The 15,091-nt window shown below is 40.5% G+C and overlaps 1 protein-coding gene across 1 annotated transcript in view; it reads right to left on the reverse strand.

The window, feature by feature from the left end:
* ADCY5 (adenylate cyclase 5) overlaps positions 1 to 15,091 on the reverse strand; it is a 243,840-nt gene that overhangs the window by 13,199 nt on the left and 215,550 nt on the right. Inside the window, exons 13-16 of the mRNA XM_060687913.2 lie at positions 10,713 to 10,829; positions 9,581 to 9,739; positions 7,392 to 7,567; positions 648 to 680 (exon numbers count right to left, since the gene is read on the reverse strand). Of these exons, the coding sequence (XP_060543896.1) occupies positions 648 to 680; positions 7,392 to 7,567; positions 9,581 to 9,739; positions 10,713 to 10,829 (485 nt within the window). The remainder of the gene's footprint in view (positions 1 to 647; positions 681 to 7,391; positions 7,568 to 9,580; positions 9,740 to 10,712; positions 10,830 to 15,091) is intronic.

Genomic DNA, 15,091 nt, shown 5'->3' on the forward strand with positions numbered 1-15,091 from the left:
CATTGGGAGCATCTGGCAGATCCAGGTCTTCAGATTCATGTGGAAGGACAGAAAGGTAGGAGCCAATCTCACCTCATGGTGTAAGATGGTCTAAAGGGCAGGAGCCAAAGGAGAGAAGACCCTAGAATTCCTTGACCAACAGGGCCTCCAGCATGTCTCCTTTGTTGAGGTGGGTGAGGTGGGCCAGTCCCAGTGGGGTGAGACAGTTCCTCAAGTAACCCATGGACCCATGTCATGCAGGGCTTTAAAGGTAATAACTAAAACCTTGAACCGCAGCAGCCAGTGCAGCTTGTGGAGCAGCGGTGTAACATGGGTCATCCTAGGGACTCCAAGAATTGCCCGTGCTGCCACCACACTTTGCACCAGTTGAAGCTTCCAAATGCTCTTCAAGGGTAGCCCCATGTAGAGTGCATTGCAATAGCCCAGAGGTGAGATGACCAGGACTTGAATGACTGAACGCAAGGACTCCTGATCCAGGAAAAGATCAGGTGTATCCTGGTTTAAAGAGGGAATGCAACCAGCTGCAGTCCAAGTGCAGCATCTTGAACCAAGACCTGCCTTCTGCCACAGATCTGCACCAATACAAGCTTCCACGGATTCTAGATTAATTGCTGAAAATGCAATTACATCGTCCTTCATTAACTCACCATATTCCACTCTCGGTCTCATTGGAAAACATACTGAAAGAACAAGAAGGACATATTTTAGGAAAAACAAAGAGATCTTTCGTTTCTTTTATCCATCATTAGCACCATCTGTGGAGATTCTCAGTCATCAGGTCAAAGTTGTCTCAAAGGTGCTTTTTCAAAAGGCAACTGGACAGTTTTTTTTCCTTGAGGAAGAAAAAGAAAATGTTTCGCTTCTCCTCCAAGAAGTTTCATCCGTTGTGAATGAATCACAACTGATGGAGCTTCTTGGAGGAGAAGCGAAAGGTTTTCTTCTTTTTCCTCAAGAAAAAGACAGTTGAATTTGCCTTTCAAAAAAGCACCTTTGAGATGATCATTAGCCCCTGTTCTTTTTTTTTTCCAATTTCACATATTCTTTTCTATGACATCACTTGCATTGATAAGAGTAGAGGTTCTGAGCCAAGTTAGCCTCATATCTTCTTTCACTAAACTGCTGTATCTTAGCCTTGTCTCCCCATTGGCAGAATGGGATACACACACACTGCCCTGTTCTGAAGTAGTTAAGAAATTTAAACAAAAGGAAGTACAAGAATTGTTCTGAGCTATATGTTCCCTTTCCCCCCCCTCAATGAAACTATCTTCTTCCTTTGCATCAAATAAATGACTATAGCCATGATGGCACACATAGCCATTTCTGCGGGCACGCAAGCCGTTGCCCTAGCTCAGCTCCAGCGCGCATGCATGCGCCAGCCAGCTGATTTTTGGCTGGTCCCACCGATGCCGCCCATTCCCTCCCAGGAGTCTCCACACAGCCCGTTTTGGATGCCAGGTAAGTACAAGGCTCACACGGAGGCTCAGGGACGGTGTTTTTCAGCCTCCGGAGGGCTTCTGGGGGATTGGGGAGTCTGTTTTCACCCTCCCCAGGCTCCAAGAAAGCCTCTGGAGCCTGGGGAGGGCAAAAAAAGGGCCTACCGGAAGTCTGGAAACGGGCTGTTTCCGGTCTCTGGAGACTTTAGGGAGGCCTGGTAGGCCCAAAACGGGGTGCGGGATGTCATGTGTGCATGTGTGGGGAGCACGGGGGGTTGCACACACATGCAGGGGGCAGGACGCATGAGGGACATTGAATTATGTGTGTGGGCACACCCACGCATGCTATCGCACACATGCATGCACTTTTGGCACCCGAGGAAAAAAAGATTCCCCCATCACTGGACTATAGCCTGCTTACTTATGAGCACTGCATGTATTTCCTAGCTGGAGGGGTTCAGGCACACATGAGCACACATTCCTCATATCTGGCATGTAACCAATTCACTCAACAAAACTGCATACTTTCCCAAGCCCCATCCATCACACACAAAGCTATTTGCAAATTCAACCTACTAACCATCTGGTTGAAACACAAGACATGCTATGCAATATTAAAAATATGAGAAATCCTGCCCTCAGTCTTTTTCTTTTTTCAAACAAGAAAATCTGAATAAGGCTGGTTGAAAAATGAGATAACCCAATGAGATGCTGGAATACAATCACATACAGGCGCTCTGAACTCTTGTCTATCTTGCCCATTAACAAAGTAATTTATGAAAAACTGAACTGAACAGGAACAAATCTGGGACTGGGGTGGAAGGGGGGGGCAAAATAGATTTGGGGTTTGAAAATTTGCAAGATCTACTGGGTTTTCCCGAAAATAAGACCCTATCTTACAATTTTTTGAACCCTGAAATAAGTGCTTGGCCTTATTGCCATGCACTCTAATGCCCGATTGGGCTTATTATTAGGGGATATCATATTTGGGGGGGGGGGGAAACAGGGTAGCTAGAGATTGCGGAAAAAATATGCAGAAAAATAATTGCCCACAACATCCCTACAAGAGATGCATTTAAGCAGCTGCATAGAATGTTAGTGACTGTTTCCGTTAAAGCCCCACCTCTTTCTCACCCCCCCCACCCCAAAAACTTGCCAATGACCCATAGTAAAATGCTCACAACCTACCACCAGCTTCCCAGGGGACATTTAAACATACATGCACACAAACACAACACTTTTGATACACAAAAAATAGTGACATTTCTTATGATCAGGGTTGATAAAAAGGTTGAAAATAATTTCAGAAACGTTCCCCTACCTTGTTTTTCTAGAAAGCATCCAAAGTTCCATTCGATTCAATATGCAAATAAATTAAAGAAGCATACATTTAGTACAGAGATGGAATGTGCAATGCTCCATAATAACATTCTTTCCGTTTTTCACTTTGGACACTATGGGGAGCCATAACCACTTCCAAAGAATTCGTTCTATGAGTAAGAGGTTTAATCTGTACCTTTTGGATTTAATTTAATTTAATTTTGGATTTACTGGGAAGTATTAGAAGGAAAATTACAGAGTTAGACAAGACATCATATATCTACTCTGTTTAGAAGTTAAGCAAATAATTCCAGTGATGTGTAAACCTTAAGATATCTATACCTAAATAGGCATAATGTATTGGTTGTAAAATAGTACATTAACAAAATCCCTTTTAAGGCCAAAGTATTTCACTGAATTATTTGGAAAACATGAATCTTTATATCTACCAAACTATTATTTTATTGAGGCGGTCCTAGAAGCCTGACACTCTGACAAATCAGCCATCAATAGGCACATAGATATTAACAACATAGACTATGCAAAAGAGACAATCAAAAGAGAACAAAAAGACTCCAGCACCTCTCCACCAGTAATCAGCACCCAGATCAGCATAGATTAACTCCAAGGTTAATTTCAGACCAACAATCAAGGCAGCTGACACCAACAAGTTCTAAGTTATGCACTGAGTACCAAGCTAATGATGAGTACTGGGGGCAAATTTTTCATGTCAAAATGTGTACCAAATTCGATGAGTTTCAAAGCAGTTGAGTATCAAGGTACCACTGTAGTTTGGTGGATCGGGAATCCATATTAATTCAATTAATTCCACTTCCTTGTTTTCCACATAACCAACATCCTCTATAAGGGTAATAGTAGAAACTTTTTTTCCCCCCAGAATGAACTTGTAACTAAGTATGGTAAGACCTTTTTTCTCAAATCTTTGTGAGGGGAGAGGATGATTAGCCCAAAATCACCAAGGAAGCTTCTATAGTTGAGGGTAGAGTAGAATATGCCATTCCTAGTACACCTTAACTACTACACCACACTGGATCTCCATAGAAGAATTGGACTCCCTGGATCTGGAAGCAAGTGCACCTAAGCCGTGCTTGGCTGTCCTAAAAGTTTCCCACCAGCCATGAATAGTATGCTAAGTAATGAGTCCTAGCTATTATGAGGACCCAGATTGTTGGGGGCAATTATGCTGACTCTGGTAAACCGTTTAGAGAGGGCTGTAAAGCACTGTGAAGCGGTATATAAATCTAAGTGCTATTGCTATTAAAGGAGCTTTCAGAACAAAAGTTAATAAGTAGCAAAATGCAGCTCCAACATTTATTTCCTGAAAAAGATGTGCTTATTTACTTCACCTTATTCCTGACATCTTGATTGTGAGGTGATGCAAGTAATTGCTTCAAAGTGCTCTAATTTAGCCTGCTCAAAATTCCTGGCACTGTAAAAAGTCTAAAAGAGGGTTTGTTTTCAGATTACTCCTTCAAACGACTGCTTCTAATTTGCCATCAATTTTCTCTTATAGGAAGAGAAAAATCATGTTCAGGTGGATTATCTCAGCAAAGCAATTAAAAACATGAATTAACCCCCCCCCCCTTCTGTGATTCAGACTGAGAAAGTTTTTACTTTATTTTCTTTTTTTTTTTTTATGCATTACTCATTTACAGAGTTCAATCAAAATGGCTATTCAGGGTATTTTAAGGGCATTATGAAAATAATGCCCTTAAATAACATTACTGGGCTAAATAATATGATACAGTGGGGTAGCTAATCACCAAAGGAATCAGAATTCTGCAGAGCAGGAAGTCAACTCTAATGAGTCACTAGTCAAATTAATGAGTCATTAGCACATCCAGGCAACACAATCCAGTGTGTGTGCTATTTGAAAGTAAGCCGCTCTGTGTCAAAGGAGGTTTATTCCCAAGAACTGCACATTTAGAAGGCATCTCTGTGATCATTAATGTCTTGCATCTTAAAGAAATCCTGCAAGTCCAGATTTCCCCACAGAATTACATTTTCCACCTCTAGTATCAACGCTGAATTTTTGTATGCCTGGCATTGGAAATTTTGGCTGGTCCGAGTAAGAGTTATGAGAACAGGCCTTCCTATATGGTGCCCTTGGACAAAATCCTGAAACCCCGTCCTGCCTACTCAGAGCTGGTTTGAGAGTGGAGTGAGATAGATCCAACTAATCAGCCTCACTCCAAACAACTTCCTGTCAATATTATATGGAGCAATGGAAATGCAACCATTTTGCAGGGATTCCTGCACCATTGCTGCTATAGCACCATTAGGTATCGGTTTCTTAATTGGATGCTGGATGCAGCTGTGTCACTTAATCAAATGTTAGACATGGGGCAGCTGTACTCAACTGTCTTTATATTGGCGATAACGTCACCTTAGGATCAGCAGCTGTGAAGGTCAAGCTGTATTTAAAAAGACCACTTAACCATGAATAGTTCATCTTTTGGAGTTTAACTTGAGAATCCTTCCTTCCTTCCTTCCTTCCTTCCTTCCTTCCTTCCTTCCTTCCTTCCTTCCTCCCTCCCTCCCTCCCTCCCTCCCCCCCTCCTTCCTATTGAAGTAGATATCACTGGACGGCCACCAAGCTACTACCAGCCTTGTCACGCTGCTTAAATTTAAATGGGAAGAAATTAATCCTCAAATGGGAAAACAAGCCTTTTGTAGCTAAGCGCTGGAAGCTATCCCATGCACCAATCTTTCATCACTTCACTGAAAGAAGAATGGAAGGAATGGCCCTTATTTTTCACAACAAATTTATATTCTAATAACTTGATTCCTGGAGGCACTTCAATCCCAAAGGATCCCTTCAATCCCTTTCTGATATCTCAGTGGTTCTCAACTTTTTCTTCACCTCAGACCCCTTTAAATAACTTTTGTGGCCACAGACCATGGCCACGGATCACCAAGACTTAACTCAAGATTAAAAGCATTAGACTGCATCAAATATTTACAGGCCCCCTGTGATGACATCGCAAAACCCCAGGAGTCCAGGAACCACAGGTTGAGAACCACTGCAATATCATACACAAGATGGGAAAGGGATTTATGGCAGGGATGTAAGGCTAGAGAATAATTACTTCTATTGTTCGGCATCTCTTACATTCATGTATTTCTCTTCACAGATTGTTTTCTTATGCCTCCCCATGATACCACGTCCACATAAGGACACTGATGACATTCCTCATGGGTCATGGGGCTTCCCATCCTTGGGTGGCAAGCATCCTAAGAATCATTCTGGAGCAGTGCATAATATGGTCTCATATATATTGCCCCATCCCCACACTTAGTTGCTCTTGGTTTACTGATCTGCATGGGATTTGGCCTCCCATACATATTGTCCTATGTGCAATAGGAGAATCACCTGCAACATCCTATTCAGGTGGCTGCTGGGATCTCCTTGACCACTTGGAGTTGGCCTATATCTACTGCAGAATTGCTTGAAAAGCTGCACCTGGCATTTGCCTGTGAATGGATGAGATATACCTCTAAAAACCAATTGATAAGATTGTAGTCTGCCTTCAATCCATACAGCAGTAAAAAGCTCTTCCCTTAGCAAAGCCTTACTGCACAGCTTTCCCAACAGTTCCCTAAGCCAATGATAGCCATTACCTTCCAAAACACAAGAAGCCAGACTACCAGTGTCCACTTCTTGCTAGGCCAATGGGAACGCCATTCCCTTAGAGAGAGTTGCAGTTGTGCCACACTTGATTCTAGGACCGTGATGGCGAACCTATGGCACACATGCCAGAGGTGGCACGCAGCGCCCTATCAATGGGCACGCAAGCCATCGCCCCAGTTCAGCTCCACCGCACATGTGCGTGCACCTCTCGCCGGCCAGCTGGTCTTCAGGTCTCTGCCGTGCATGCGCATGGGAGTGGAGCATGTGGGGGGGTTGCATGAGTGGGGGGAGGCACGCTTTGGGCACTTGGTCTGGTAAAGGTTAGCCAGCACTGTTCTAGGACTTTAGGATTTCCCTCTATCCTTTCCATGCTCCCTTCCCATGCCTCTGCTCCTCAGGTGGAAATGGCAGGCCAAGGCTGCCCCAATATCCTGGAGATTCTCAGCATGGTGTGAGGTAAATCAAGATTTAGCTCCAGACTGACTATTATTTTGCGCATCCTCATTACCGCCTGTGAGAACTTGGAGATACTGTATATTTGTATTTATTTGTATCCTGCCTTTATTATTTTTTTACAAATAACTCAAGGCAGCAAACATATCCAACATACCTTCCTCCTACTATTTCCCCCCAAACAACCCTGTGAGGTGGGTTGGGCTAAAATACTGCTGAAATATATTGGACAATGCCACCAATTTGGAATGTGAAATGATAAAACTGGTCTTGAACTATTCCACTTCAGATGGCAACACTTTTTCATACATTAAAAAAATTATAATAATTTTCTAAGATATGTGGATTTTATACAGATTTTGGTTTTTTAAAAATGGAAAGTGTTCAGTCATACATGTCAAATGAAGGGATCCAGTCCAGATTAAAATATATCAATTCACATGGTTGTTCAGGAAAATTTCACACTATCAACCCATGGCCACCTTTCCCTCCCCCACCCCCCCGTCCCCCATGGACTCTTTATGTTTACCTACATGGCGTTGGCTGTAACCAGAAGGTCTGCGTTATCGAAGAGGGTAAGGCCTGGCACTTCCACAATGAGGACATATATAAATTCAATAATCAACATCAAAATGAGTTTCCCGATGCAGCTGATCTGAAGGAACACGGAGCAGGCCAGGAGGGTCAGCAAAACACTGTAGGTAAAGTACTATGTGTGGGAGAGGGGAAGAGGGAGGACATGAAAACAAGAACAAGAGAAAAGAATTTCCGTAAACCAAAGGTCAATTTAGCAGATTTACAAAACATGGTTAAAAAGGAATAATATCTTAGATGCAAATAAAGATTCCTCCGTTTCAAGACTCTCCATCCTGAGGCCAGCACAGGCTAACAAACTTAGTTTCCAGGAGGCCTGTGCAACCTCTGACCAAATGGGAGTTCACCGGACTTGTAAGACGCGTCCCTGACAATTCAGTGATCATGGAGTTCACTTTCCCCACCTGACCCCATACCCCATTCTATAAACAGCTGGCAAGGCATCAACTTCCAACATATCAATCTATCAATTGGATAGATGACAAACGGTCCTGACAATATCCAGAATATGGTGCCTTTTTCTTTTTTCCATTGCTAATGGAGAAACTGACATTAAGATTGTTTTTGAAATGATTTCTAAAACTAAATAGCATTTTACAACTGCAAACGACCTGGCAAATAGAACATAAACCCATTTTAGGCCCGGGAGGTGGGGGGAAATAAGGAGTTTATAGGTTTATTTAATTGTTTTTTTCCAGGTCAAACTGCTCTCCGATAATATGCACACGTTCCCAGTGATATAAAGAAATATCAGATACATTTCTCACTGTCAGAAAAGAGGCATCTCTTTTAAAAGCTTACCCTCCAGCTCTGTGGGATGTGTACGTATGTCAGTACACATATGCATGTGTTTGTGTATTTATATATGTACGTACACCGGGTCCCTTTGCAGCATGCAGAAACACAAATGTGTGTGCAGCTCCTTCAAGCAGGATGACAGGATTTGAAGGCAAAAGTTCCTTTGCGTTGCCTGTAGATGCAAATGTGGCACCTCTATGAAGCTCCTTACAGCAACTATGACTTCTGCTGGGATTATACAGCAGTTGCAGAAGGCCAATTTACAGTCCCCAGAAAAGATGTAGCTGTGCTACATTTTTGTCCCTCCATGCTTCAAAGCAACTGCTCTGCAGTTCCTTCAATAATTTTCTCCAGGATTGTGCAGAACCTACAGAGACCCCTAAAATACCCTGACAAGCATGGAATAGACTGGAGTCTTTTTAAGTTGGGCAGATTTACACTGCAATTCTGTATATATCTTTGCATACATATCCTTATTCTTTTTGGTGGGACTAATGTCCAAGTAACATGTTTGGAGAGCTGCAATCTTTGCAGTCCACAGAGGCCTTGCTGAATCTTTCCTCCCATGGTGAACTCCTCCCCCTACCCCCAACTACAATATCTGCAGGCTGAGATATATAAGATACATAGAGAAACCTCTACACCAGGGCTGTCAAACTCCCAGCCCATGGGCCGGATACCTACGCCCAGTTTAGCGAAAGGGGGAAAAGTCCTACTACGTCACGTGACACCGCTGTGACGCCGTGAGTTTGATACCCCTGCTCTATACAGTGCAATTGGAAAAGCATACTGCTTTAAGGGTGTGGGTTCCAGAATGGGACTGCCTAGCAATTGAATGTGTTCTTGAAAGTTACTCAATAATCTCATCTTGCGTTAGGAATGCATTTAGTTTTATATAAGAGGGTGTGCGTCCTACCACTTAGCAAAGCTCCAAGTTCATTGCATAGAAAGCAGCAATTTGAAAAGGAGCTACACTAATGCTTTCCCTGTGGTGTCCTAATTTTACAAGGGAAAGTCTGATTACACGTGGGAACATTCTGAAATAAGATTATTCACTCCTCAGCCTGAAGGAGATTTCATGACGTCATTGTATGGAACATGAAGAATTCTTCCTAAAGATCATACAGAGAGATTAAGAGTTGAGTACAAAAGTACAAAACCCAAGCCCTGTTTCAACAAAGGATTCTACGGAGCAGATGACGCCATTTTAGTAGACTATATTGATAAAGACTGAGAGAAAAACCAATACAATGAGGAAGACCCCCCATCAGGATGTTACGCCATTTTTACCCAAAACAAAGGCACCCACATTACAGCACAAAACAAATACCTCTGGAAAGTTACAGTTTGGCTGGGAAGTAGCACAGAATCCTTCTGTGGTTTCCAGGCTATAATTGGAATCCCTAATATGGCACAAATTCACCTCAGGAGGAGTGAGATTATGCTCTGCAGCTATACAGTCGAGAAGGTCCACAGTACTACAGGTGAACTGGTAGAAAACAAGAGATAAACATCAAACAAAGACAAATCCAAGAAGAACACTAATCAAAGCAACATTCTTTGCACCTCACAGTGTATACATATCTTCAGGGGTAGTTCTTTATACCAGTGCATATGCCTATAGTGTTAAAATCTAGGTTTCTCCATTGAAGATAAATTGTGGAGAGCTTAAGAACAAACAAAAGGAAATATTTCCTTCCACACCGCATGTATTTGCTGACATAAAGGTGACCCTTTATATCACACGTGCCATAGGTGGCATGCAGCGCCTTCTCTGTGGGCATGCGAGCCGTCGCCCCAGTTCAGCTTTGTCGTGCATATGCATGCACCTCCCGCCAGCCAGCTGGTTGTCAGGTCTCTGCCGCGCATGAGCAGGGGACAGGGTGTGAGCAGGGGACAGGGTGTGTGCAGGGGGGCATGTGCATACATGGGGTGTGTGTGGGGCCCCAGTGCGCATGTGTGTGGGGGGCATGGCACTTGCATGGGGGCTGTGCGTGCATTGCATTTTGGAGGTTTGGGCACATGCACGCATTGGGCACTCTGTCTGGAAAAGGTTAGCCATCACTGCTTTATATGGTTTTAAACAGGGGCTGCAGAAGTTTATGGAGGCTTGATACATATCCACAAGTTTTTAAGGAAATATTCTTCTAAAATCAAATTACATGTCAGTTACAAAAGAGACAGAATAGCCTGTAATATACTGTATAGCCTGTAGTGATATACTCTAACAAATAGTTTGGGGCAAGGAAGGGAGGTATGTACAAAGTAAAATTTATTTTTCTTTATTAAATATTAAATCTAATCAAATTAAATACACTGTGTATGATCATTCTACATTTTTTATATTAATAATTACCAATCCACAGCAACATTTTGAAAAGACTCTGAAGCCTTACTCTTCAGCTTCTGCAGTACTAATAATTCACACGAAAGCTCAACCACAAAAGGGAAATGTAACATACCATATTGACAAAGGCTGAGAGGAAAACCAATACAATAGTGAAGACCCCGACTAGGGTGTTATTGGTCTTGGACTGAACAATCTTCCGTGAAAGAGTCTGGAGTGGACCTGGAAACAGCTGTATAGAGTGAGAAAATAAGATATTTAAAACTATAATTTTGTACAAATATATGGTATAGAAAGTTAGCACCCACCCCTCTCCTAGAAGAATGAAATATTCTAGGAGAAATATTAAAAAAGCAGAATATTTCTCCTCAAGAGAGAAATAAATCTTTTTTTAAAATATATTTTTATTATGGTTTTATATTGCACTGTATTCTGAATCCTCTTTTCCTTTTAGTTCTAAAGTTAATTTGTTCATTTCGGCACATTCAAATATTTTTTGAATAATTAATCCGTCTGGTGGCACATTATTTCCTTTCCAATATTGCGCATAAGCAATTCTCGCTGCTGTAAGTATTTGTAAAATCAGGTACCTTATTATTTTGTCATGTTTAGTTTTTAGCACCCCCAGGAAAAATGTTTCCAGAATCAGTTCAATCTTGCTGTTGATTAGTTCTTATAACCAATGTTGTATTTTGCTCCAATACCTCTTCGCTTCAAGACATAGCCACCACATATGAAAGAAGGTACCTTGGGGTGGTTACACTTCCAGCACTTGGGACTTAAATTTGGATATCTCTTCGCCAATCTTGCAGGCACTAGATGCCATCGATATAGCATTTTGTATAGATTTTCCTTGTATGCTACTGATTTTCTTAATTTGTAATTTTTATTCCAAATAAATTCCCAAGAGAAATAAAGATCTTAAGGGAAACAGAAACAAAAGACCCCAGCTCCCTGCCCCCAGCAGATATTTTGGTGCCACCTTATCTACAAGACAAAAGACTGGACCAGTCTATCTACAAAACAAAAGATCTCAGCTCCAGGATGATGGGATTATCCTTCAGGGCAAAGCCATTCAGCCACAATAGGAAATTGCCCTTCATTACATCACCCAGCAACATTCAACCAAGCCTGGGACACAGACAGCCTACAAAATTAGCTAAGACCCCGCCCCCTGGGAGTCTGACAGCCAATAGGATACATTTCTTCCACAGGAACAGGAAACTCAAAGGCAAGGCCCAAGAGAGGGTATAAATATATATAATTTCTCTTCTCCATGTGGGCAGCTACCCAGGACTTCAAACCCATGTGGTTCTGTTCACCATTAAACCATCCTTCCAAGCAGTCTCTATGTTTCCAGTGTCTTTCTCCCCACCTGGAACTGAACCCAGATGGATATTTCTTCCAATAATGGCATGCTGAAATGCTACAGGCATTAATGTTTAATTGCCCAAGAATGAATTAATGGCCAACTGTCTCTCCCCACATTGATGTAATTTTTTCAGCGGGGATATATGATTGTTGAATAACTATAACTTGTTATATTGACTTCATTCTCCCTGGTAGTTATAATAGATTTTAGGTGAAAATCAGAGAATGGCATCTAAAATTAGGAATGTTTTATGATCAGATCCACCCTTGTTTTCGCTATGTGATCAAAGCCTAATTCGAGAAAGATATATCAACTTAAATATGCTTACAAAATCTTCAGTATTCTGTTCTGTTTCCAAGTTGTAAACTATTTAGACTTTTCTTATATAAAAAGGGTTAAGGAAGATCAAGGTTAGGTGGACAACAAAGACAAACAAAATAGTCAATTGGTGATATGAATGCTGACAAATGAAAATGCCCTAAAACCTCAGAAATATCTTTGGAGTGTAACAAACAAACTACAATTAAATCTGATCATCCTAAAAACTGATGGATACATTATCAAAGATACAAAAGTGGCCCAATAGTTATCAATATTATCTTGAATAAATAAAGTTCAAAGTATGTTGACAAATGAATTTGAGGACCCTGAAATGCATGTGTTGCAATATTTTCAGGATCAGACTCAATAATAATAATAAGAGTTAGAGGTTTAAATATATTTCTCTTTAATTATAATAGGCATTCTATATTCACTGAATATTCACAGATAGAAGCAAAGAAAATGGTGAAGGTGGCTCCTTATATATACAAAGGGTGGAGCCAAGAGTGGGAGTGGTGAATTATGAATACATTAAGAGTCAAAGAATAAGTTAACCCCTGATATCCCATATATACATTATTTACACATTAGGGAATAAGGCATTTACATCTGACAAATCCCCCTCTAAATGCCGGTTCGCTATACAACACCAATTACATTCAGATTCAGGACAATATAAGACATACAATTTGGAAGTTAAGTATTTGTGCTGTTTAGAAGGTAAAGGCTTCGTCAATATGTCAGCTAATTGTTCAGAGGTATCACAATGCACTGCTTTGATAAATCCATCTTGAGACAATTGTCTCACATGCTTAAATTTTATATCTATATGCCTGGATCTTTGTCCAATGGCATCGGATCTAGATATTTCAATGGCTGCTTTATTGTCTTCATGCATAACAAAAGGCAAAGCAGGTTTTTTCCAAACATCTGAAATTAAATCATTAAACCATACAAGGTTATTTGCAGCTTTGGATAAACAAACATATTCCGCTTCTGTGGTTGAAGTGGCTACCAGTTCTTGTTTACCAGTGTACCAGTAAACTGGACAGTCATTTAACAGAAAAATATAACCAGAAGTACTTTTTCTGCATGATATATCTCCAGCCCAATCCGCATCTGCATAACATGTAAGTTTTGGTTCTTTATTATCACTAGGTTCTAATACTAGGCAAAAGTCTAATGTACTTTTCAGATATCTTAAAATTCTTTTGACAGCTTCCCAGTGATACATTGTTGGTTTGCTAACGTGCCTTGATAATAAATTGAGTGGTAATGCAATATCTGGCCTGGTCCAATTAGATATATAAAGAAGTGAACCTATGACTGATCTATAAAATGTATTATCCTTGAATTCAGGGGAAGATTCATCAGTATTTCTAAGGAAATCAGTTTGCATAGGAGTGTCACAGGGTTTGGCATTGTTTAAATTGCATTTGTTTAGAAGTTCAATAATCTTATCTTTCTGAGTAAGTTTGAATCCCCTTCTAGTTTTGTTAATTTGTACACCAAGGTATTTGTTTACTTTACCTAGAGATTTCAACGAGAAATGTTCATTTAGCTTGTTTACAAAGATTTCTCTTCTCTCTTTGTGTTTTCCTATATATAAAATATCATCTACATAAATCAATACAAATTCAATGTAATCATCACTCTTTTTGACAAAGAAACAGTTATCAGCAGTGGTAGCGTTGAAATCCATGGTCTTAAGTACTTTTACCAAGCAATCGTACCATCTTTTGCCAGATTGCTTTAATCCGTATAAACTCTTGTTCAATAGCCAAATTTCATTTTTATTAGTGTATTGACTGTGAGGTGCTCTTACATATATTTCCTTATCTAGTTTTGCGTGTAGATACGCAGTCTGTATGTCATATTGAAATACATCAAGATTGAGTGCGGATGCTACTACTAGAGCTGTTTTAACACTCTCTGTTCTTACTGTGGGGGAGTACGTGTCAGTATAGTCCTCCGGATATTTTTGTGCATAACCTTGTGCAACCAATCTAGCTTTGTATAGGGTATTGCCTCCTTCTAGGTTCTTAATTTTATAAATCCACCTGGTACCAATAATTGTTTTATCTTTAGGTGCAATCGCAGGTGTGAATACATTTAATCCTTGCAAACTTTCCATCTCTTTTTTCATAGCTAGTTCCCATTTTTCCTTTTCTTCACGAGGGAGTTTTAATACTTCCTCATATGTATTAGGTGTTATTTGTTCACCATCCATATGCATTATGTAATCTCTGTATTTATTTGGTATTTGATTTCTGTTGTTCCTAATAGCTCTTTCAGGTTTGCTATGGTAGTCATGCAAATATCTTGCTTCCTTTTTTGTTAATGTGTCTGTCTTTATTTTGTGTTGACTATTTGTCCATGTTTTGGTTTTGTTTTTATTTTTGTTGATATTTTGATTTTCTATTGTCCCTTCCTCACGAGATTTTGTATCTTTGCATTTATTTGGAAATATTTCATTAAGATGTAATTTAGACCAGTTGGCCTGTTCATGGAACACAGCTGTTCTGGAAACTATAAATTTGTTATTATTATCAATGAATCTGTACCCTTTGGTGCCAGTTTCATATCCCATAAATCTTAGTCTTCTGGATACGTCTTCTCCCTTTCTTCTCAACTGTTTAGGTATGTGTACGTCTGCAGTGACCCCAAATATGTGCATGTGTGCTAATTTTGGTTTCCTATTATACATCACCTCATATGGTGTCTTATTCACAATACTGGACCAGGTTCTATTTTGAGTGTAATTTGAATAATGTAAGGCTTCTGACCAAAATTGTTTGCCT

The sequence above is a fragment of the Pantherophis guttatus genome, chromosome 1, assembly GCF_059756535.1.
Source record: "Pantherophis guttatus breed Tessera chromosome 1, ASM5975653v1, whole genome shotgun sequence".
Classification (NCBI taxonomy): domain Eukaryota; kingdom Metazoa; phylum Chordata; class Lepidosauria; order Squamata; family Colubridae; genus Pantherophis; species Pantherophis guttatus.